General features: G+C 40.8%; 2 protein-coding genes and 1 long non-coding RNA gene across 3 annotated transcripts in view; 1 reads left to right on the top strand and 2 right to left on the bottom strand.

Moving 5' to 3' along the window:
* Nucleotides 1–18,415, bottom strand: part of ITGA1 (integrin subunit alpha 1) — a 172,144-nt gene extending 153,729 nt beyond the window's left edge. The window contains exon 1 of the mRNA XM_018065522.1: nt 17,409–18,415. Within this exon, the coding sequence (XP_017921011.1) occupies nt 17,409–17,469 (61 nt within the window). The 5' untranslated portion in view covers nt 17,470–18,415. The remainder of the gene's footprint in view (nt 1–17,408) is intronic.
* On the bottom strand, nt 3,796–5,481 carry PELO (pelota homolog (Drosophila)). Its single transcript, XM_005694722.2, has 2 exons — nt 4,738–5,481; nt 3,796–4,431 (listed from the first exon to the last, which is right to left on the bottom strand). The coding sequence occupies exons 1-2, from the start codon at nt 5,461–5,463 to the stop codon at nt 3,997–3,999; spliced, it is 1,161 nt and encodes a 386-aa protein (XP_005694779.2). The 5' UTR covers nt 5,464–5,481; the 3' UTR covers nt 3,796–3,996.
* Nucleotides 5,078–5,907, top strand: LOC108638403. Its single transcript, XR_001919787.1, has 2 exons — nt 5,078–5,166; nt 5,669–5,907. It is a non-coding gene; the product is annotated as an uncharacterized LOC108638403 (long non-coding RNA).

Genomic DNA, 22,190 nt, shown 5'->3' on the forward strand with positions numbered 1-22,190 from the left:
GCCCTGCCTGTGTCCTCTTCCTGATCTTTCCAGGTTTATTATTTTAAGCAAATATGCTGCCTCTGTAAAGTTCCTCTTAAAAGCCATCTCTTACAACAGTGTGTCCTCTTAAACATTCTACAAGTTACTTTTATAACAGTGACTTATGTTTCTTTCCTAAATCCAGCTCAGTACTTGATCCACACAGGCACTAAAAAAATGGATAAAATTAAATGTACTGCCTTTAAGAAGTGGTGCAATGTAAGCGTGGTAACCCCATATCTCAGCTCTAGGCACAAGCAAAAGGATTTCTCTCTCCTCAAACCCTAAGAAACATCTTAGAAACCTGTTTCCAACATCTAATTCAACATATTTTGATACTGAACACAAGTAGCCAGTATTATTTGCTTGGAAAACCATCTGATTTGAAAGTGAAATAATACTTTCCCAAAGAAGAGCTTTTACTCCAGAGGAATTATCATGTACACCATTTCATCAGTGTACTTTTTTTTTTTTTTTTTTTAGCAACACAGAGAATTTCAGTTCCAGTATATAGGAATTGCAGAAATTATGAATCACTTCTCTTAAAGAATATGTGAAGCTGAGAGATCTGGTTAAAGGGATTTAAAAAATGTCATCAGTCAGTGACTGAAAATAAGCAGACGTAACAGAAAATTAGCCTCACAGAGCTATTCTAGCGGCACCTGGGAGAAAAATAATTCAACTTGAATATACGAGAGTAACGAAAGTGAAATACAGACAGAAAATTTACAAAATATTTAACATAAACAGGAGACCAGGAAAAACAACAACAAAAAAAAAACCAGGAGACCAGGAATAGCAAAATATAATTTGATATGTATCATACCTGCAACAAAAGAAAACAAACTGCAAATTTCTCATTTATTAAGCCTAGCAAGGGTAGCAATCTGTTTACAACAAGCACCTGGGGATAAACGGAACCTTATAGTACAACACTGTATTAATTTGAGGTATGTTATTGACAGTGTTTTCATTTGTTACCATAGTCATTCCTTATTCATGAATAGCAACTGGAATTAAACTGCTGTATATGCTTTCCAAAGACCTATGGTTCATTTGTTTTTTAGAGAACAATAAAAAATAATTATTTGAACCAATTTATTATGTTCCTATTACTATTTTGACATTTACACCTATGTATCTAGGAAGATATATACTTGATAATGGTATTGGTAAAACATTTAACTTTAAAAAATACAAATTCTTAAAGATACTTTAATTAGACATAGAAACAGGCTTTCATTTAGTTTTATAGATAATTGAATATTGGTAGTTAGTTTTCCTGAAAGATGTTAAAACTCAAATCTTTTTCTCTATGGCTGGCAACCCTAGGCAGAGATTAACTGGCACAAGGAGAATAAGCCACTGCCTAAACGTTTTATAGGTTTTTATTACAGATGGCAATCAACTGGAGATGCTAATATACAGGCTGCAATTCAACAGGTCTAAGGTAGAGTCCTGGACTCTAGTTTCTAACAAGCTCTCAGAAGATGCTGCTGGTTCACAGAAACCACACTTTTGAACAGCAAAGCCTGAATCCAGGGTCTCAGCCTTGTTATCTATTGGAAGTTACCCGGGAGCTTTAATAATGATTAAAAAAAAATACTCTATCATTTCTAGGACTGCAAAGTTATTTAGTCTGGGGTCCAGTCTGGGTATTGAGTTTTTACCGTTTCCAAGCTAAAATGAGTTCCCAAGCCCACCTGGGCTTCCCTGGAGGCTCCCATCGTAAAGAGTCTGCCTGCAAAGATCCCTGGTAAGGAAGATCCTCTGGAAAAGAAAATGGCAACCCACTTCAGTATTCTTGCCTGGAGAATCCCACAGGTGGAGGAGCCTGGCAGACTACAGTCCATGGGGTCAGAAAGAGAAGGAAGCAACTGAATGACTTCATTCCCTTACTTAAGCTAAGACGAGGCTAAATTTGAGAATTTAACATTCTAAAACGTATTGGTTAGATTTACTGTTAGGTTTTCTTTCCCCTGGTTTCTATCACCATGGTTAACAGCTAGAACTAACCTGTACTAGATAGATAATGAGCAAGAGGCCCCAAATCTCCAATTTCTGACTGAAAAAACAATGCATTATCAATAAGGTTCTAATATTAAGAATCTTAGTGACTTCATATTTACACTCCTACCAAATTATTAGTAACATATCCATAAAATTATAATGAAATGACAATTTAAATCACTTTGATTGGGAAGTAGATATTTTAAAATGTCCTTTTAAAGTATGTAGAGGTGTCTATCCCTAACTATAGGCTTCTCTGGTGGCTCAGTGGTAAAGAATCCACCTGCCAACACAGGAGACCTGAGTTTGATCCCTGGATTGAGACGATCTCCTGGAAAAGGAAAACGCAACCCACTCTAGTATTTTTCCCTTGGAAATCCCATGGACAGAGGAACCTGGTGGGCTACAGTCTATGGGGTCACAAGAGTTGGACACCACTTAGAGACTAAACAACCACCACCACTAACTACAGACAAAAAGGTCAGATTAGTTAGGGAGTTTTTTATAAACAATATACAAACTTGGCACACCAGCAGAAAGGCTCAGAAGACAGAAAGGACAAGCAAATTTAACTTAGTGTCCTTATTTGAAGCAGGCACCACTGACCCCGGAGTTACAGACTGGCTTATCACTCTTTGTTCGTAGGCCTTTCCTATTATTTTCCTAAGTTGAGATGTGAAAAATGTTAAGATGTGATTATATTTCAAGGCCCCCTCCTTAATTCTTAAATTGCACACAAAAAATAATGGAAAATATTTTAAACTCTCAGGTATTTGCATAAAGTCCCTAATTATAGTAAACAGCTGGAGTACAAATTTACTAATGATGTGACGGGCTTCCCTGGTGGCTCAGACAGTAAAGAATCCGCCTGCAATGTGGGAGACCTGGGTTTGATCCCTGGGTTGGGAGGATCCCTGGAGGGGGGCAGGGCAACCCACTCCAGTATTCTGGCCTGGAGAATCCCCATGGACAGAGGAGCCTGGTGGGCTATAGTCCATGAGGCTGCAGAGCTGGACACGACTGAGCGACAGAAAACAATGATGTGACAAACTTTCTGAACAGGCTTTCTCACCCCTCCATTAAGAATGTAAATGCACAGACAAATTCATGGCAGCATCAACTGTAACTATGATAATCTCCCTAATACATAAACAGTGTGGCAGAGCAAAGAACTTAAGTACAGACTGCACACTATATCTAGGTTTGCCATTAATTAGCTCTTAATAAGCAAATCTCATACTTGGCCTCATTTTAAAAATAAAAGCACCTTAAGTAGACTATCCTGAGAATCTTTAGTAGATCAAAGCTCTACAACCTGAAAGTAACTAATTAGGCACTCCTCTAAAGTAAATATGATTTATTCTAAACTAGTAAGAAAAACCCAGCTTATTACTTTTAACAAGGTTGGTTTAACAAGTTTCTTAAGAAAAACAGATTTTAACTTTAGCCTCAGGGAAGTCTTCTAATTACTAAGCAATCATTTAAAATAGCAAATAAATTAAAAAACTAAGAAAAATTGGAATGTGGGGGAGATGGCAAGTAAAAGGATCATATAACATAGTGTAAGAATACACCGTGCCAAATTAAACAATGCAAAGTGAAGATAATGAGATATTAAAAAGCTTTTCCTAAGGAAAACTTCAAAGCATGCTGTATGGAATTTTTATGTTCCATCCCAAAGAATATATAGGCATTCTTTTTAAATATACAAAATGTTTCTAAGAGTTGCGAATAACTCATAATTCCAAAATAAAATTATCCCAATTAATAATATATGGAGATTATTTCTTTTTATTGTTCAGTTTGAAAACATGTCTTGCCAACCACAAATCACCTAGAGTGACCAAATACATGAAAAATCCCTGTAAGAGCCAAAGTGCCATTTTTGCAGCTTTCTTCACAGGATGCTGAGAAAATGTAACAGTGAAGGAGTGAGAAACAGGTTGTCTCAATTATTAGTTGCAATCATTCATCTTCTTCAGAACTGGAATCATTCTCTTGGTCAGAGAGTTCAGGGACAGGGAAGCGGAGGATGGCAGCTATTCCAGTCAACTGGCTGAGCTGTTCCCCAGACACGTGAAGACTAGAGAATATCCTAACGGTGCCTGCGTTCTCTTTCACGCTGTCCACCAGCCGCACATACCGGCTGCGTGTGGCTACATCCTGGTGCCTGAAGAGCTCATCGCTGATAAGCAATGTGTCAATTGCCATGGCCTCATTGGCCTTCTCCACCTGCTTGAGTCCATAAAATGCTCGGTCTGGTTCGTGTTGCAACATTTTATAGAAATCATCCAAGGCCTTTACTTCCCCAGCGGCTTTCGTGTCTGAAAGGCGGCTAGCTACTGTAGGGTCACAAAGAGCCTCTTTCAGGGAGTACTTGTGTCCAGAGGAGGCATGTACCTAGAATCACAATTATAAAAGTTAGTCAAAAGAATTTCTTAGTGTATCCGTTAAACTGCCCACAATGACCTCAAGCCAAAAACACTACTAAGGTTTTATATGTTTAAGAATTTAAACCAAATTTATTACATAAAATCTCTAGCTGCTTAACAGGTTTCTTTTCACCGCATTATCCAATTCACAATCCCAGCCAAGTTAAACCTTTTTTCCTCTTGTACTATTCTGAGTTCTAAAACGTTAGGAGTAGTTTTAAGCAAACCCCTCTGCCCCTCCATGTTTAATTATCCCTGGGTAAGGCTGTTTTACCTGAAGGAATTTGGACCGGTTTTCCAGGAGCACTTTGTTGTCGGTCTTCACTGCCTGTTGAAACATGTAGTCGCAGAACTGCTCCCTCACAAATCCTGGGCTGGCCACTAGGACGCACTTTACAACATCGAAGTGTATGTGGCGCTGGATGGCCTGGACCACCTGATCATAGAACCGCTCCAAGGCCCGGTCGTGCTGCGAGCAGTTGCCTTTCCGTTTCCGAGGGATGTTCACTTCCACCTTGGCCCGAGTGAGGGTCATGCTGGGAGTGACTAAGCAGATATGGGCGAGGCCTTCCTGCATAACCACAGCCGCCACATCGGCGCTCCAGGCTGGGTCACAGGCTTGCTCGATGCGCTCCAGGACCACACTGTCCCACTGTTTTTTGGCCAGGGTGAACTGGCGGTTGGGCTCCAGCTCGATGGTGTGGTAAGCCCCCATCTTGACATACTCATTCTCCTGGATGTTGGTCCCCTTGACCCGCAGCTGGCAGGCTTGGGAGTCGAAGTCGATGGCCTCCACACAGAGAGTGAGGGTCGTGCGGACCCGGTTGCTCCCCACGCTGCCGGTGGAGGACTCGGTCTGCACCTTGCGGATGGTGGAAGCGCGCAGGCTGTCGCCCACCTGCACTAGATTGTAGGTGTGCCACATGTCTTCGGGTTCCTCGGGAACCAGGGTCACCTGGCCCGCATTGTCTTTCTCAATGTCCTTCCTCACGAGCTTCATGACCCTGGCGGGGGCTCACTGCCAAAACAAGAGGAACCGAGGGGGTCCCCACGGGAAAAGGGGTCGGGAAGGGAAAGAAATTCTAGGCCGGGAAGGGGGCGGGGCCCGGTTCCTACCGGCACCTGCCTCGCGAGAAGGAAACACGTTATATCCGACTCTAGCGGCCGGGGGGTGGGGCACTTACTCTAGCCCTTCCTTTTCGTAGTCTTGAGGCGCGCCGCGCAAAATCAGCTCGAGAGACACCGCTGCGAACACCTTTCTCTCCGCGGTTCCGGCTGCTGTACTGACCAAGGCTGATACAACGAGGGCGCATGCGCAGCCCGCGTCCTGCCTCCCAGCGCGCTGCTTACGTCCCTTAGGAGGAGGCGGGGCCGCAGCTTGCGCGTGCGCAGGCGCGCTAAGCCCGGAGGTGTTTCCCGAAAAATAAACCACCTAAGGAAAGCACACGGCGTCTTTGGTGGCGAGTCTTTGGTATTAGTGCTGAACTTGGACTTCCTAAGTTTTTTCTTCCACCCCTGTTTGTGAAGATTCTGGGGAGTTGTGAGTGCAAATATATATTATATATATATATTTTTAAGCTGTGTGCTGCACCTTCTCCCTATGGGTAATTCTAGTTACGAAAAAGTAATAATTTATGGACAAGTAAAAGGGCTCTGAAAAGTGCAGACTTGGCACCAAGGGCCAAACTACGCCCCACCTTGCTCCTGCCTCATCCGCACTCAGACGGTGCACGCTTTCTGGAGCTGCTCAGTCCAGAAGCTGTTTCTTAAGAACGTCTGGTCACGGGGCATCTGCACTGATTAACGTGCCCGCAGCCTTCTGCTCTCAGTTGACCACGATCTGATTAACCCAGATGTTAGAACACTGATCCCAGAGAGAGAAGAAACCATCTGTGGAATTTACCCCTGGATGGACCTCTCAGTTGCTTTGATCTGATGTCCTGAGGACCCCAGAAGCCAAGGTTGGCAGTCTCAGCTTTCCTCTGCTCAGCAGCCTGTGAAATGTTTACGGTAGAGGTTGGGTCTCAACAGTTTAGGAACGGATCTTCATTGTCAAAGCTGAGCTGAGACCCTGGGGAAGTGGAGGAAGGACTGATTTACCCTGACTGAACAGCTGCAGAATTTAGTTGGAAAAAAAAAAATCCTTAAGTCACTTAACATTTTGGGATGAAGGAGAGGCGGGGGTAGTTTGAAAGGTGGGAATTGCCTCTTAAAAGGACCAGTGAATCGAAAAAGCCACCAAAGTTTTGAGAGTTAAGATGGCTTGGAGGGCAGAGGGCACAAATCTTCCCCATTCGCCTTCATATGTTATTGGGTAAGGCATTGGAAGGGAAACTTAACCACCCTAAAATGTAAGACTGGGATGAAAGAGCATAATATGACTTTGGCACAAATCTTGATACCCAAATCTCTATTAACTTCCTCAAAGGTTGTCGGGGGCGGGGGAACACAAAGGCCCCCTCCAAAACTCTAGTGCAAATTAGAACAGGTTTTTTTTTTTTTGGTGGCATCTCCTTTTCCTTGCCCTTTCTGTACTGTACCTCCTTCTTTCGCCACCTTCTATCATACTGAGTGCCCTCCCAAAGTTCCTAACTCAGACTGCCTTCTTCTTCCAGAACTCAACAACTTTACATTGAGCAAGGAACTGAATACACTAAAGTGTGAGTATGGCTTTTGTCTCCAACAGACATGTATCTTTTTAAAAGGTGCTTGTTAAGCTTGAAGAATTCTTAACTGGTAGTGTGTGTGTGTGAGAGAGAGAGAGAGAAAAAAAGAGAAAGAGAGAGAGAGAGAGGTGGCGGGTAAAGAAGGAGGAGGAGATGCTTTGAGATGCTCCTTGGTCACCTTCTTAAGTATAATCATTCCCCCTCTTGAAAATCTGCCAAGGATCAAAAACCACAGTGATAGGTACTCAGGGCCCTTAATACATATTAGGTTTTTAGTGAAGAGCTATCACTTCTTGAATATTCACCAGGTACTTCCTATGCTTTTTCCAGTTCTTACCTATAAGGTAAATATTTGTTATTCTCATACGTGAATGAAGAAAATGAATTAGAGAGGTTAAGGGATGTATTCAAGGTCACATAACCAGTATTCAAATCCAAGCCTGCTTAATTCCACACTCATTCCACCAACACAAATCTAAATTTATGGACGCTTGAAATCATCCCCTAAACTCTGAAGGTTATGCGTAGTTGTTCAGTCGCTCAGTCATGTCCGACTTTTTGGGACCCCATGGGCTGCAGCACACCAGACTTCCCTCTCATCCACTATCTCCTGGAGTTTGCTCAAATTTATGTTCATTAAGTCACTGATGCTATCTAACCATCTCATCCTCTCCTGTCATTTCCCCTTAATTCTCACCTTATCAGTTAAACCAAGACTCACAGCTTAGGAGTCAACCTGGGGCATTGAAACGAGGGTTTCTTCCTTGCTCTTTTATTACTAAAACAAAAAAGTCCTTATATTCTTTTCAACATAATTTTCCTTCTGCTTGGTCTTGGTCACCATTGTAATTCTCGAGAAAGATCAAATATCCTACCTTAGAAAAATAAATATCTATTTCTACATTGCAAATCAATGATAAACCTCTGTTGACGGTTGATTTTGTGATTTTTCTTCTTTCTTTTTAATTATGAGACACTGCTTTGGGTTGTCTTTTAAAATATAAATGTGCTTCAGTGATTGAACGTACTACAAAACTTTCACAGAAATGTTTTTTGATCTGAAATGTCCATAAGAGAATTTTTTTTTAGTAATTTGAGCTTGTTGAATGGTCAGATGTTTTTCTCCCAGATTTTGTGTTATAACTTAGTCTTTCTAGGTCAGTCATCACAGTTCTGAGTTATTTGGGGGTTCTCATTCTCTGTTAAAATCCAAATTCCATGAAATTCAAGGCTTTCAAGACATGACTTTACAAATTTTATTTCCTGTATCCCCTTCAGCCCCCTAAATTCCTCAGTGGGAGCAGTCTTTGTTCCCTGTACATCCTGGCAACTTTCTACTTTGCTGCCTTAGCTCTTATCTTTTAAAATGTCACTTTCTTTCACCCCTACTTCCATAAATCCATTTAAGCTTACTTATCATTAAGCTTAAATGTTACCTTCAAGTTGAAACCATGCATTCTATTAGTTGGATACATTTCTTTCTTACTGAAATCTGGATGGGTACATCCTTGCATCCCTCCACTGTCCCATGAAAAGTCCCCTTGCACCTAGTAGGCACTCATATATGGATGACGAGCTGAGTGGATCAGATAAAAAATGTAGTAACTATATTTAACATTACTACAGATACTTCTTAAAATACTGATATTATTAACTATAGCTCACCTGGTTTACAAAGTAGTTCCCTTTATTTTCAGACTTCCACGGTTACAGCAGTTACATGACATATAGCCAGTATAGAGTGTTTTCAGTCTTTAAATAAGCAAAATCATGAGGGAAAAAAACACAAAATGTAACTATGTTGCTTTAAATCCTAATTTTATACTTATTTATTGGCTCTTTGAAGATAGAAATCTTTGTATCAGTAACTTTAATTATATCTATTTTTCCTATAAACTTTTATTTATATTAATCTCTCCAGAAGAAAGAGAAGTTAGTGTTGTTGCTTCCAAAAGCTTTCAATTTGTTGTTTTTGATATACTTCCAGTGTCTCAGTTGGGCTAGGAGTCAAATATCCTGGATTGTAATTCTTACACTGTCAATTGTTTTTACTATAATTTCTGGCACCACTTAATCTCTTTGAAACTGAACTTCTTTTACTTAGGAATTGAGGAAGTTGAATTCAGTAATTAAAATTGTTTTAATTGTAAAACCTATTCTGCAATGGTATTTTTAAAAAATTAAAACACTACCCATAATCTCACCCTGACACATTTATTTTCAGTTTTGAATCTGATTCTTCTAAGGCCGATTTTAGTGGTAAAAGATCAATACTGATTTTAATGTTTACATGTCAAGAGTTAGCAGACCTGAGTTATGGTCTTTTCTAGCTCGATTTTAGCAACTTTAGATAAGTTCCCAACCTCTATAAACCTAAACTTTTTCACTGTAAATTATAAATAAGATTGTCTGCCTCTCTCATTCACTATCCCTTAGAAGGTTTTAATGAGATTATGATACTTTGAAAACTGTGAAATTGGCTTCCTTGGTGGCTCAGAGGGTAAAGCGTAGGCCTGCAATGCAGGAGACCTGGGTTCGATCCCTGGGTTGGGAAGATCCCCTGGAGAGGGAAATGGCAACCGACTCCAGTATTCTTGCCTGGAGAATCTCATGGACAGAGGAGCCTGGTGGGCTACAGTCCACGGGGTTGCAAAGAGTCGGACATGACTGAGCGACTTCACTTTCACTTTCATAGACATGTAAGGTATTGTTGTAAATCTCTAAGAATACCTGGCTTGAAACTAGAGATTTGGATCAGACAAAGCAAGGAGTAAGGGCTCACTTTAACATGATCACAATTATTCAGCCTTGAAAAATAACTGGTTCAGTAGAGTTGAATGATGGATGATCTGTTGGGTGCATTTATATATACTACTTACTAATCCTTTCCAGGGAAACCTTAGGTTACTCCTACTGCATGAGCTGGCTCATGTACCTCATGATGAACTGATTACAATCCTTCCTGTTATAATAATAACATTAGAAATGATTTGTGTGATAGCAGCAGGGCTAATGGGCTGTCTTGTTTGAAGATCCTGTACTTAGCACAGTGACCCTTAAATAGTAGAGGCTGTATACATTTTCTTGTATCCATCTTATATTTTTTGCAAAGGTTACTTTCCAACGACACAAAACTAATATTTTCTTTTCTCTGCTTTGGGGGCTTTTCCCATTATTACTTTTTTGCTTGTCTATTACTTCTCTCAGACTCTGAGCTTCTTAAGGGCAGACACTACCTTTTATTGTGTTCCTTTGTATCACTTTTCATGTGTTCCTGGAACCCAGCACAACTGGTATATTATCATAATTATATGAAAGAATGAGTGGTTATTAGCTCTACTTTAATTCAGAGTTTTTAACTTGTCTATCACTGACATCTTAAAATTATGAAATCACATTCTGTTTTATAATGTTACTGATAATTTGAAAGGAAGATTTCTCTTAAGATAAATTTTTGTAAACCTATTTCATTTTTTTGAGCTATCTATGCATGGATAAGAAAATGATTAATTTTAAATATATCTTAGTGAGAAAAAGGTCTTAAAATGTTTTAAAATCTTGTATGATGACAATTGGTGTTATTACACTTAGTTTGGAAAATGATCATTACAGAATAAACAACCAGCACTCTTATTAAAAATTTCTAGTGATGATTGCAATAGTTATTTAAGAGAGAATGTGCTAACCTTAGATTGTACAAAGATGCCTATGTGACGTCCACAAGCAAAGTTAGTGGTTGACTGGGAGGATTATTCAGCTAATTCAAGTAAAATGGTAAAAGCAAAAAGGGGAAAGTGTTTTGTTTTGCTTTAAGGAACTTGCTTTACTCCCTATTTAAATTTCCTGTGATTAAAAATACTTACTTGCAGTTGTCACAAAACAATATAAAGCCTCCTACTAAATAAATAATCTTATCAACAAAAGTATGTGGGAGGGTATATTCCTGTTTGTATGAATCTCTATATAATATAGGATTATTTTATTAAAATATTACAGTAAAATATGTAATTTTAGAAACTGGTCAGTACCTTTGAATTTTCAAACTGTAGTACTTGGCAAACTAAAAGTATATAGTTAAAAAGAAAATTTTGAAAAGCATATTTGTAAGTTGTATTAGGAATATAGTATTTATAATAAAATATGCAGACCATTCATCTTAATCATTTGAGGTTCTAATGTGATTGATTTAGGTATCCTATTCAAATTTAAGAATTTTCATTTATTTCAGCAGATCTCAAATAGTTCATACCAAAAAAAATATGTCTTCACTGCTTTTGCTATCTGAATTATAATGATTTTTCAAAGATTTCTCACTTATTTTGTTTATAGAGCTCTACTATTTTTATAAAGCAATATTAATGTTTTTGCACATAAAGTGAATTCTTAATTCCAACCAGTGCATATATTTTAATTGCCTTTTAAGATTTAGTTGACTTTTTAATTTTCCTTTTGAGTTAGAAAAGACATTTGATAAAAAAATTAGGTCCCATCAAATATACTTGCTCCTGGCACTAACCACTGATATGAAAGAATATTAGAGATATTAAAGCCTGCCAAAACTGGAGTTATTGATCCTGTGACCTGGAACGTTTTTGAATTATTTTATTGTCACTTTTCTCCCTAAGCTTCCTCTTAAAGGTATCCAGAGAAAGCTCTGTTATTGGGATCTGGTGAGGTTGCAGGTGTCAGAGGAGTGATTATTCTTTGAATCAAACTTGGCCCTGGAAGAGACCTAAAAGGAGGACAATGTTCATATCTTTGTATCTAGGAGTGTGTTTGGAATCTTATGATGCAGTTTTTAAAAATGTGATAGAAAATTGCATGTAGATATACTGCATGTTATTTATTATAATTTTCAGATGTATATATTTCAACATTTTAACCTCTCTTGAAACTAGGAGGCATCTGTAGGTTCAGCAATTATAATTGGATTGGCAGCACTTTTCTTTCTTAATAGTACCTAAAATACTGGTGCGTCAGTCACTTGATGGTGATTCCCATTCAACTAGATATAAATATGGATAGATAGAATATTCCTGATATAACTAAAAGAGACAACTTGGCTCCTTTATTATTTTATGAGTTTGTTTGTAGTCTGTTCTTTGGTGACTCATTCAGTAGCAAATTTTCAAGTACCTATTATTCATAGACGGTAGGGATAATAAACAAAGACCCTATTCTCAACAGACCATACACTAATCTGGGAAACAGACAACTTGATGTTTAATTTTAATATGCTGTATATTATAGAAGTAAAGGTGCTAGAGGCATACAAGTATCTGGGGGAGGGGGTTCAGTCTACTCCAGTGGCTTCATGGAAATAACATTCACATGGGGACTTGAGGATCCGTAGCAGTGTAGGTAAAGAATAGCATTTTGATGTCTCATTTTCTGAATATATTTAAAACATGAGCTCCTTTATTTTATAAATTAGTTAAGGGGCATATTAAAATTCAGCAAGTTCTACATCTAATGGGATGTTTGTTGGGTTGAGGTGTTAGAACCCAGGCAGAGGAGCATCCATCTAAGGAAGTAAGATCAACAGTTATAAGTTGTGGCCCTCGAGCTCATGCATCAAAATAACAGCATGAGAGTGGGGAAGAAAAGTAGGCAAACTAGTTTGGCATGTCTATTTTATTGCTACCACTACTGCCCATTTATTAAACAAACGAACAAAAGTCCTCTGAATTTATTGCTGACTTTACAGACTTCTTAATGACTTAAATATTTTCGCTATTTTCAGCAGCTTCTGACAATCCATTGTATGTCATTGGAGGTCATTTCTTTGTTATAAGTAAGTGGCTGACTTCCTTCCATATCCAGCCATTAGCTCACTGGACTTCTTTTAGAATAGGAAATCTTGCCTGTGAAAAAAGTCATAAAAGAAGACTCCTGCTTGTTGTCTAGCTGAAATGTTTCTAGGGAGGAGAGATACACAACTCAATTAGGGATAATTCTGTACTTGTATTTTTAATAACCGGAGATTATATTTTTTTGATTCATAATTTGAGTTATTTTGAGTAATTTTTGAGTTATAATGAGTCTTATTTGAGTTATAATTAATGTAGGAAGGGACATCATCTAATTTCACTATATACCTAAAAGTCATGGAAAACAGACCCACTTCATCGTTAATCAGATCCTTATCAAGGTCTTTTAGACAGTGAGACTTGGATTTAACATTTAGAGGGTTGAGCAAGAAGGAAATGGATTTATATTTAGACAGCCAATTGTTGTTGTTATTCAGTCCCGAAATCATGTCCGACTCTGTGACTCCATGGACTGCAGCACGCCAGGCTCCCCTGTCCTTCACTATCTCCTCGAGTTTGCTCAGATTCATGGGCACTAAGTTGATGATGCTACCTAACCATCTCATCCTCTGTCGCCCCCTTCTCCTTTTGCCTTCAGTATTTCCCAGCATCATGGTCTTTTCCAAAATGGTACATTATTTCGAGAACATGAGAGATCTGAATAGAGTATAGGGTTTGCCATTTATTAATTGTGTGACTTTAGTCAAATTAGTCTCTTAGTGTCTTCATCTGTAAAATATGAATAATAGTTCCAGAATTTCCCCTTTTTGAGACTAAAATGTAATTTGTGCAAAATTCTTGGCACAGGGCCTCATATCTAATACATTCTCAAAAAATATGTGCCTTTCAGCAATAAGTTGTGCTAGTTCTTCTCTGTTATTGTCTTGATCTTTGTCCCCTGGGAGTTTGAATTTTGCCATTTGGAGATGACCAGTGGGAGAGCTGGGCAAGGCATTAGGGGGCAGGAGGAAAAGGCAGAGTATTCATTTCCCGTTTTCTCTCTGCTAAGCTTCAGCTTTGGCACTAGCTGCATTCTGCTTCTTATGGCCACAGCTCCTGCCCAGGGGTCCCCCTCCCATAGCCAGAGTTCACGGTCAAGCTGACGTTGCTCCCCCGTCAGGCCTAGGAACAGCAGTGGCTTTTCATCTCATGTTGCTTCAGGTGCTTTGTTCCTACTTGTTGCTGCTTGTTCTACGTGTTGCATCAACGTTTGTCAATTCCTTTCTATGTTTCTGCAAACAGTCCCTTGACTTAAGTCAGTTTTCTTCAGCTAAATCTTTTACATGTGCCACTAGTTCTTTTGCTGGGACTTTGACATATTTAAAGGAACGATAAAGACTTTAGACATAGAGAAGGGCATCTTTCTTGATGACTCATGTTTAAATGTTGAGAAAAGTTAATACAAGATAGTCCTAAATATAATGGGAAGTTTACTGAGATGGTTTATTAGAGAGATGGTTGTGATGTAAACCCAGCTTTGAAGACTGGAGAGAGTTTGTTTAGAGGGCAGGGGGTAGTAAGAAAGAAGGATGGAATGCTTTTCTAGATGCGTAAAATAGTGTCATATGGACAGTAGCAAAATAAGCCTGAGGACTAATGCGGGAGATAAGGAAATGTGACTCGCTGTCATGACTGGCAGTTTATGTTCAGAGGTTTTGGTAGGCAAATAATGGTCTTTCATATATCTTCATTTCCTAATCCCTGGAACTTGCAAATGTATCACTATATATGGCAAAAAGGATTTGGTATATATGATTAAATTAAGAATCTTGAGCTGGGGAGATTATCCTGGATTACTCAGGGGAGCCCAGCATAATTAGCATTTTTATATGAGGAAGGAAATAGGGTCAGCATCAGAGATGGAGATGTGATGAAGAAGCAGTCACAGGAAAGATCTGAAGATGCTACTTTACTGGCTTTGAAGATGGAGGATGGAGCTACAAGCCAAGGAATGCAGATTGCCTTTAACAATCTGAAAAAGGCAAGGAAATTGATTCTCCCCTAAAACCTCCAGATACAAGGCAGCCCTGCCAACATCTTGATTTTAGCCCAGAGAGACTTCTGACCCATAGAACTATAAGTGGTAAATTTGTCTTGTTTTAAGCCAGTAAATCTGGGGCAATTTGTTATGACTGCAATAGGAAACTGATAACAGGCATAGTAGGAGACAGAGGGTACTGGATTAGGGCAGACCCTGAAAGGTTGGTTGAGAATTGTAGATTTTATCTTATGGATAACATTGAGCCACCAAAGATTTTTGGCTAAAGACTAAGGTATGATAAAAACTATGTATTAGGAAGATTAATTAGAGGTTAAGTTCAGACTGAAGACAAGAAGATGAGTTCTACAGTACTGTGCATGGGTGGGTATGGTGATAAGACCCTAGATTATGGACTCTATGGATTGATGAGAAGTTTGTAAGGAAGCTGACAACATGATGGCTGACAGGATAACCAACAAAGGAAAAGAAGACATCAAATTTTAGATCCTTCTGTTATGGTGTGAAATGGGCATGAATATAACCCATAAGAAGGCTTCCCAGTTGGCTCTTTGGTGAACAATCTGCCTGCAATGCAGGAGACCCAGGTTCTGTCACTGGGTCAGAGGACCCCCTGGAGAAGGAAATGGCAACCCACTCCAGTATTCCTGCCTGGGAAATTCCATGGGCAGAGGAGCCTGGTGGGCTTACAGTCTGTAGGGTCACAAAGAGTTGGATGCTACTGAAGAGATTCAGCACATATGCATTCATTACCTCCAACAGTTGCAAAAAACTAACAGTATACAACTTACAGCTGTTTTAAGCATAAGGAAATAAAGTAGTTGAATATATATATATATATATACACACATATACGAAATTGTAATTTGTTTACTTCTGTTTTTTTGCGTTTCATTCTTTTCAGAGGATTTGCAAACCTTGTTTGATTATTTCTACATTGAAAGTTGCTCAGTTGTGTCTATCTCTTTGCGACCCCATGGAGTGTAGCCTGCCAGGGTCCTCTGTCCATGGAATTCTCCAGATTGAACCCAGGTCTCCCCCATTGCAGACGGATTCTTTATTGTCTGAGCCACCAGGGAAACAAGAATACTGGAGTGGGTCGCCTATCCCTTCTCCAGGGGAACTTTCAGACCCAGGAATTGAACAGGGGTCTCCTGCGTTGCAGGCAGATACTTTACCAAGTGAGCTACCAGGGAAACCCATTTCTAAATTAGTGACTGCTTATTCAGTAAAATGAGAAAAGTACAACTTGAGTACTTAGTAAAACATTCAAATTTTGCACAACAACAACAACAAGATGCAAACAGCCTCCCCAAAAATTGAGTTGGAGAGGAATCATAGGTCAAATAGGCTTCCCTGGTGGCTCTAGTGGTAAAGAACCCACCTACCAGTGCAGGAGACAGGGAGAGACTTGGGATGAATCCCTTGAGATGATCCCCTGGAGAGTATGGCAACCCACTCCAGTATTCTTGGAAAATCCCATGCATAGAGGAGCCTGGCAGGCAACAGTCCGCAGCGTTGCATAGAATTGGACACGATTTAACATGCATGCATACATAGCTCAACACGTGTAAAGGATAATGACAGTGGCTTACACAGTCAGCCACTCACTGACTGTAAAGCTGTTCAGAAGTTGACACTATTTGGATTATTGGCCCTTTTCACACAAAGCTTCAGCCATCTGCCTTTTCTTTCTTTCACCCTTGCAACTTTTCCTGCTCAGTCAGTAACTAGTAGAAAAGATCTAACTATCGGTTAATGATTTGGAAAATCTTAGAAAATGTTTTGATTCAACATTTTTTCCGCCCTTAAGTTGAGCATAAGCTTGCATCTCCACTGTGCTTAAGTCTCCCCCCAAAGATACCTATTTATGCACAAGTAACAGTACTTTACTTTGTATTTTAAAAATTATTCTACTAATTCTCAAAGTAAATGTTCACTACTTCCTCAGTTTCAATATATTCCTTTTCCTGGGTGCTAACACAGAAACATCATTTCAGCACAAGAGACAACTTTGCTTTGCATTCTTCTCTTTCCTCCTTTGTAGCAGAAACTATCTTGAGTACATACCAGCAAGAATAATGTCCACTCTTGAGCAACCTGAAAGTAGAAACTCTATACACAGACACGAAAAAGGAAAGTAGAAGCCATCAGCAAAGTCCTAAAATACCATGTATATTGTAAAAAACAACTTTAATTTGAAAAGTCACTTCCACCTTGTAAAGTTTTCAGCACCGCTCCCCCCATCATTGAGGTCGGGGAGGGGGGGAGGTTTTGAAACAACTTCAAAAGTAATTGACACCGAAAACCCAACGCAGAAAACTGCTTTCAGAGCTCCAACCTGCCCGGACTATCTGGAGCGCCCGAAAGTGGATCCGCGCTCCCTTCTCACTCCGGGCCGAAGCTCTGCGCGCCTCCCTCCCGGAGTCCCGCGCTCAGGAGATGCTCGGAGAAAAGCAGGGTCACTCACCGGAGAGGAGCCAGCAGTAGGCGACAGCGACCCCTGGGCTGGCGCGGCGCCGGGGGTCCATGACTGGAGTGGGCGCAGCGCCCGGGGCACGCGCGGGATCAGAGGCGAGGACTCGGCGGAACCGCGCGCAGGAGCCGCGTTGCTGGCCGCCGGCGGTCTCAGTCGCTGGCCGGTCGGCCCCGGCGCCCGGGGAGCAGCGGGGCGATTTCCTGTGTTTTCCACCAGTGCCTCTAAGTTCGGTTCACGCTACTCGCCTCGCAGATTGCCACATCGCCCCCCGCCTTCGTGCTCTGAAATCCCACTGGCAGCCTCCCAGGCTCTGTCTGAGACATGGACAAATAAAGCCAGCTTCGCGGGTCCTTGTTTAGGCTAAAGTCCATGAGCTGCGAAGCAAACCTTAAAGGGACATCTGCCTTTCATTGAGAGGGTGATCCGGCTCCCGGCGCCAATTCCCTAAGGTGGTAGGAACGCGGGCGAGGGCCGGACCTTGCGGGGGTGTCCTTAGCCCAGTGGCTCCGCCTTCGCACCCCTCGCTTCTCCCTGGGTCTGGGCACCCAGGCGCTTTCAAAGTGCCGGCGCTCCTCGGCCAGTAAGCGGACGGGGGCGGCTTTCCTGAGGTCCGATTGCGTAGAAGGGATCAGTCCGTCTATAAAAGTGAGCGAATTTGGTTGCCGCGCGCCTCTCCTTCGGGCACTTGAACTTCGCTGTCCAGCCCTTTTGCGCTCAAAGAGGGTGGGGGCGTCTACCCCGACACGCCCCTCTGAGGGCTTGGCTTTCCATAATCAGGGTTTGCTTCCTTTCTGCTGATTCGTGGTCACAGGGAGGCTTTTCTTCGGGCAAACTGTGATAGCTAGAGGAAAGGAGAGCTAAGACTGGGAGAAAAAGGGAAGGAGAAATGCAAGAGGGAATCTGGAGGGGAAGGAAGGGAGGAAAACAGCCTCGTTAAAAATGGAATGTGTGTGGGCTATTTGTTTAATCTCAATTAGGATGTTTGTACACTGGAAATTGAACCTAAGGAAGAATTTAGGGCACTTTTTAATTTCTTGTTGCTACAGACTTTAATAAATAAGAATGAATTAATTTGGGTACATGTTATTTACTCCACTTAGGAGTTTGCAGTGCTTCCCTTGTCGAGTTGTACATCCTCTAAGTCAAGAGCCACATCTACATGGTACCTTCGCCAAATACCTGCTGTATTTAAATCAGCTATGTTTTAATGGTTTTGAGAATTTCAAAGCAGGGGAAGTAATGGATGAGTAGACTTGTGTTTACAGGTATAGTGTGCGTGTGTGTGTGTGTGTGTGTGTGTGTGCACTCTCAGTGGCTCAGTCGTTTCTGACTCTGTGACCCCAAGGACTGTAACCGGACAAGTTCTTCTGTTCATGGAATTTTCCAGGCAAGAATTCTGAAGTAGGTTGTCATTTCCTCCTCCAGAGGCTCTTCTTGACCCAGGGATCAAACTCCCGTCTCCTGCACTGGGCAGGTGGATTCTTTACCGCTGACCTACCTGGGAAGCCCCTTACAGGTGGTCAGTCAGTTCAGTTCAGTCGCTCAGTCATGTCCGACTCTTTGTGACCCCATGAATCGCAGCACGTCAGGCCTCCCTGTCCAACACCACCTCCCGGAGTTCACTCAGACTCACGTCCATTGAGTCAGTGTTGCCATCCAGCCATCTCATCCTCGGTTGTCCCCTTCTCCTCCTGCCCCAAATCCCTCCCAGCATCAGGGTCTTTTCCAGTGAGTCAGCTCTTCCCATGAGGTGGCCAAAGTACTGGAGTTTCAGCTTTAGCATCATTCCTTCCAAAGAACACCCAGGACTGATCTCCTTTAGGATGGACTGGTTGGATCTCCTTGCAGTCCAAGGGACTCTCAAGAGTCTTCTCCAACACCACAGTTCAAAAGCATCAATTCTTCGGCGCTCAGCTTTCTTCACAGTCCAACTCTCACATCCATACATGACCGCTGGAAAAACCATAGCCTTGACTAGACGGACCTTTGTTGGCAAAGTAATATATCTGCTTTTTAATATGCTATCTAAATTGGTCATAACTTTCCTTCCAAGGAGTAAGCGTCTTTTAATTTCATGGCTGCAAACACCATCTGCAGTGATTTTAGAGCCCCCCCAAAAAGACTCAATTATATGCACCTCTACTGGACTGGGTTCAATTTAACTACTAATTGAATATTTCTGTCTAGCAGGACTAGAGTTAGGTAGGACAAGAGTGCCACCCAAAGGAGGACTCATTGCCTGGAATACAGTACAGGTGACACAGTACAGAGAATCCAAGGAACGGCAGGGAGAAAGCCACAAGGATGATTGAATAGGCTGCCAAATAGAAGATCGCAAGAGTAAATGTTGGAGAAGATAAAATTTAAGAAGTTTAATGAAGATAAAAAATTGGGTAGGTGGAGGTGAGATGTTGATGTCCATCACGTCTCAGAAAGGGACCTATCAGCCAGAGAATTCCTCTTCTAATTTATGAATGTGAAGTGATTCACTTCTTAGTAAGTATATTTAAAAATCCTGTAAGTCTGTAAAAAATTACATTGTGTTGGGCCATAGTTAAACCTACTAGGCAGTACTTGGGCTCCTTTGCATGCAAGCCTGCTGAGTCGCTTCATTCATGTCCAATTCTTTGCAACCCTGTGGACTGTAGCCCACCCATCTCCTCTGTCTGGTAGATTTTCCAGGCAAAAATGCTGGAATGGGTTGTCATGCGTTCTCCAGGGGATCTTCCAGACCCGAGGAATCTTCCAGACCCGGGGATCAAACTCAACTCCCTTAAGTCTCCTGCGCTGGCAGGCAGGTCCTTACCACTAGCACCACTTGGGAAGCTACTTTGCCTTCATTCAATGCTCTCAATATCACACTTTGACTTTCCAATCTCTCATTTTTGTTAACTTGATATTATCAACCTACTTCCTTCCTCTTTCTGGAAAAGTTCTGCCACAGAATGCCTTTCCTGTGTATATCTCATCTCTCTGTATAGTTTCACCTGCATCTTAGGCTTCTCATCATGACCCAAAGGGCTTTGCACTATACTCGGTAAATTCTAGTTAATTGATTTCTGCTTAGACTTTAAGGCTTCCCTGTGGCTCAGACGGTAAATAATCTGCCTGCAATGTGGGAGACCCAGGTTTGATCCCTGGATTGGGAAGATCCCCTGGAGAAGGGAATGGCAGCATATTCCAGTGTTCTTGCCTGGAGAATTCCATGGACAGAGAAGCCTGGTGGGCTACAGTGCATGGAGTCGCAAACCATTGGAGATGACTGAGCAACTGACACTTTCAGTTTCGCTTAGATATTAAAAATCATAATAAATATTTTCCCCAAAATATTTTTCCAAATTGCTCAGTTTTCAAAAATAGATAATAGTATATGTGGCCTGTATAATCAAAGCTATGGTTTTTCCAGTGGTCATGTACAGATGTGAGAGTTGCATCATAAAGAAGGCTGAGCTCCATAGAATTGATGCTTTCAAAGTGTGGGGCTGGAAAGGATTCTTGAGAGCCCCCTGGACTGCAAGAAGATCAAACCAGTCAATCCTAAAGGAAATCAACTCTGAATATTCATTGGAAGGACTGTTGCTGAAGCTGAAGCTCCAATACTTTGGCCACCTGATGCAAAGAGCTGACTCATTGGAAAAGACCCTGATGCTGGGAAAGATTTAAGACAAAAGGAGAAGGGGGCAGCAGAGGATGGGATGGTTAGAGTTCGTCACCGACTCAATGGATGTGAATTTGAGCAAACTATGAGAGATAGTGGAGGATAGAAGAGCCTAGCGTGCTACAGTCCAAGAGGTTTCAAAGAGTCAGACATGATTTAGTGACTGAACAGCAACAAAATATTTGTGTGTATGTGTGCATATAGGTATACAAACACATATATACACATGCATATACATGTAAGGAATTGTAGAAAATTGCAATATATTCAATTAGAAAAAAATGAAAAGAGAAATTCTAAAATTATAACTAAGCCTATAGTTACTGAGAACTTTACCTTTCTTTGCGGGTGGGGGGGGTTGTTAATAAATACTTTGAATGTAAATATTTTAAAAATCTCTAGGATTTACAGAATAATGGTGATAAACAGCACTACCAGTCCTGTGGTTTTTGAAGTTAATTTTCATGTGTGTTATGAATCTTGTAGCTGTGTTTATCAGTCTTCTTCATGTCAGGTTAATACAGTGCAGAGAGTGAGAAAACAGCTATTGCTGGAGAAGTTAATTTAGAATAAGTGTTCATTTTCTAAATTTCAGTACTTCTAAACAAAAATCAATGTCAGAAAAGCTACTTTCTTAACGAGGTTTATCCTAACAGAAAGACATGCCACTGAGTGAATTGAGGCTTAGAGAAGATAAAAGTAGTCGTCACAAACTAGTAATTATATGAGGTTACTTGGTGGCTAATGTTAAATAAACTCTTCCCTGGGGACTCAGAAGGTAAAGAATCTGCCTACAATGCAGGAGACCTGGGTTTGATCCCTGGGTCAGGAATATTCTCTGGAGAAGAGAATGGCTACCCACTCTAGTATTCTTGCCTGGAGAATTTCATGTAAAGAGGAGCCTGGCAGACTACAAACTCATGGGGTCACAAAGAATTAGACACACTGAGTGACTAACGCTTTCACTTTTCTCAATGTTAAACTCTAGACTTTATGTTATATACTTTTCTAAGTGAGAAAATCTGATCAGATCTCTTAGAGTTTGGAAATATTGGTGAAAATAAAAAAATACAGTAAGAAGTTAAAGGCTGAACTGATTAAGAATTTGGAAAGTA

The sequence above is a fragment of the Capra hircus genome, chromosome 20 (genome assembly GCF_001704415.2).
Source record: "Capra hircus breed San Clemente chromosome 20, ASM170441v1, whole genome shotgun sequence".
In the NCBI taxonomy this organism is placed as follows: Eukaryota; Metazoa; Chordata; class Mammalia; order Artiodactyla; family Bovidae; genus Capra; species Capra hircus.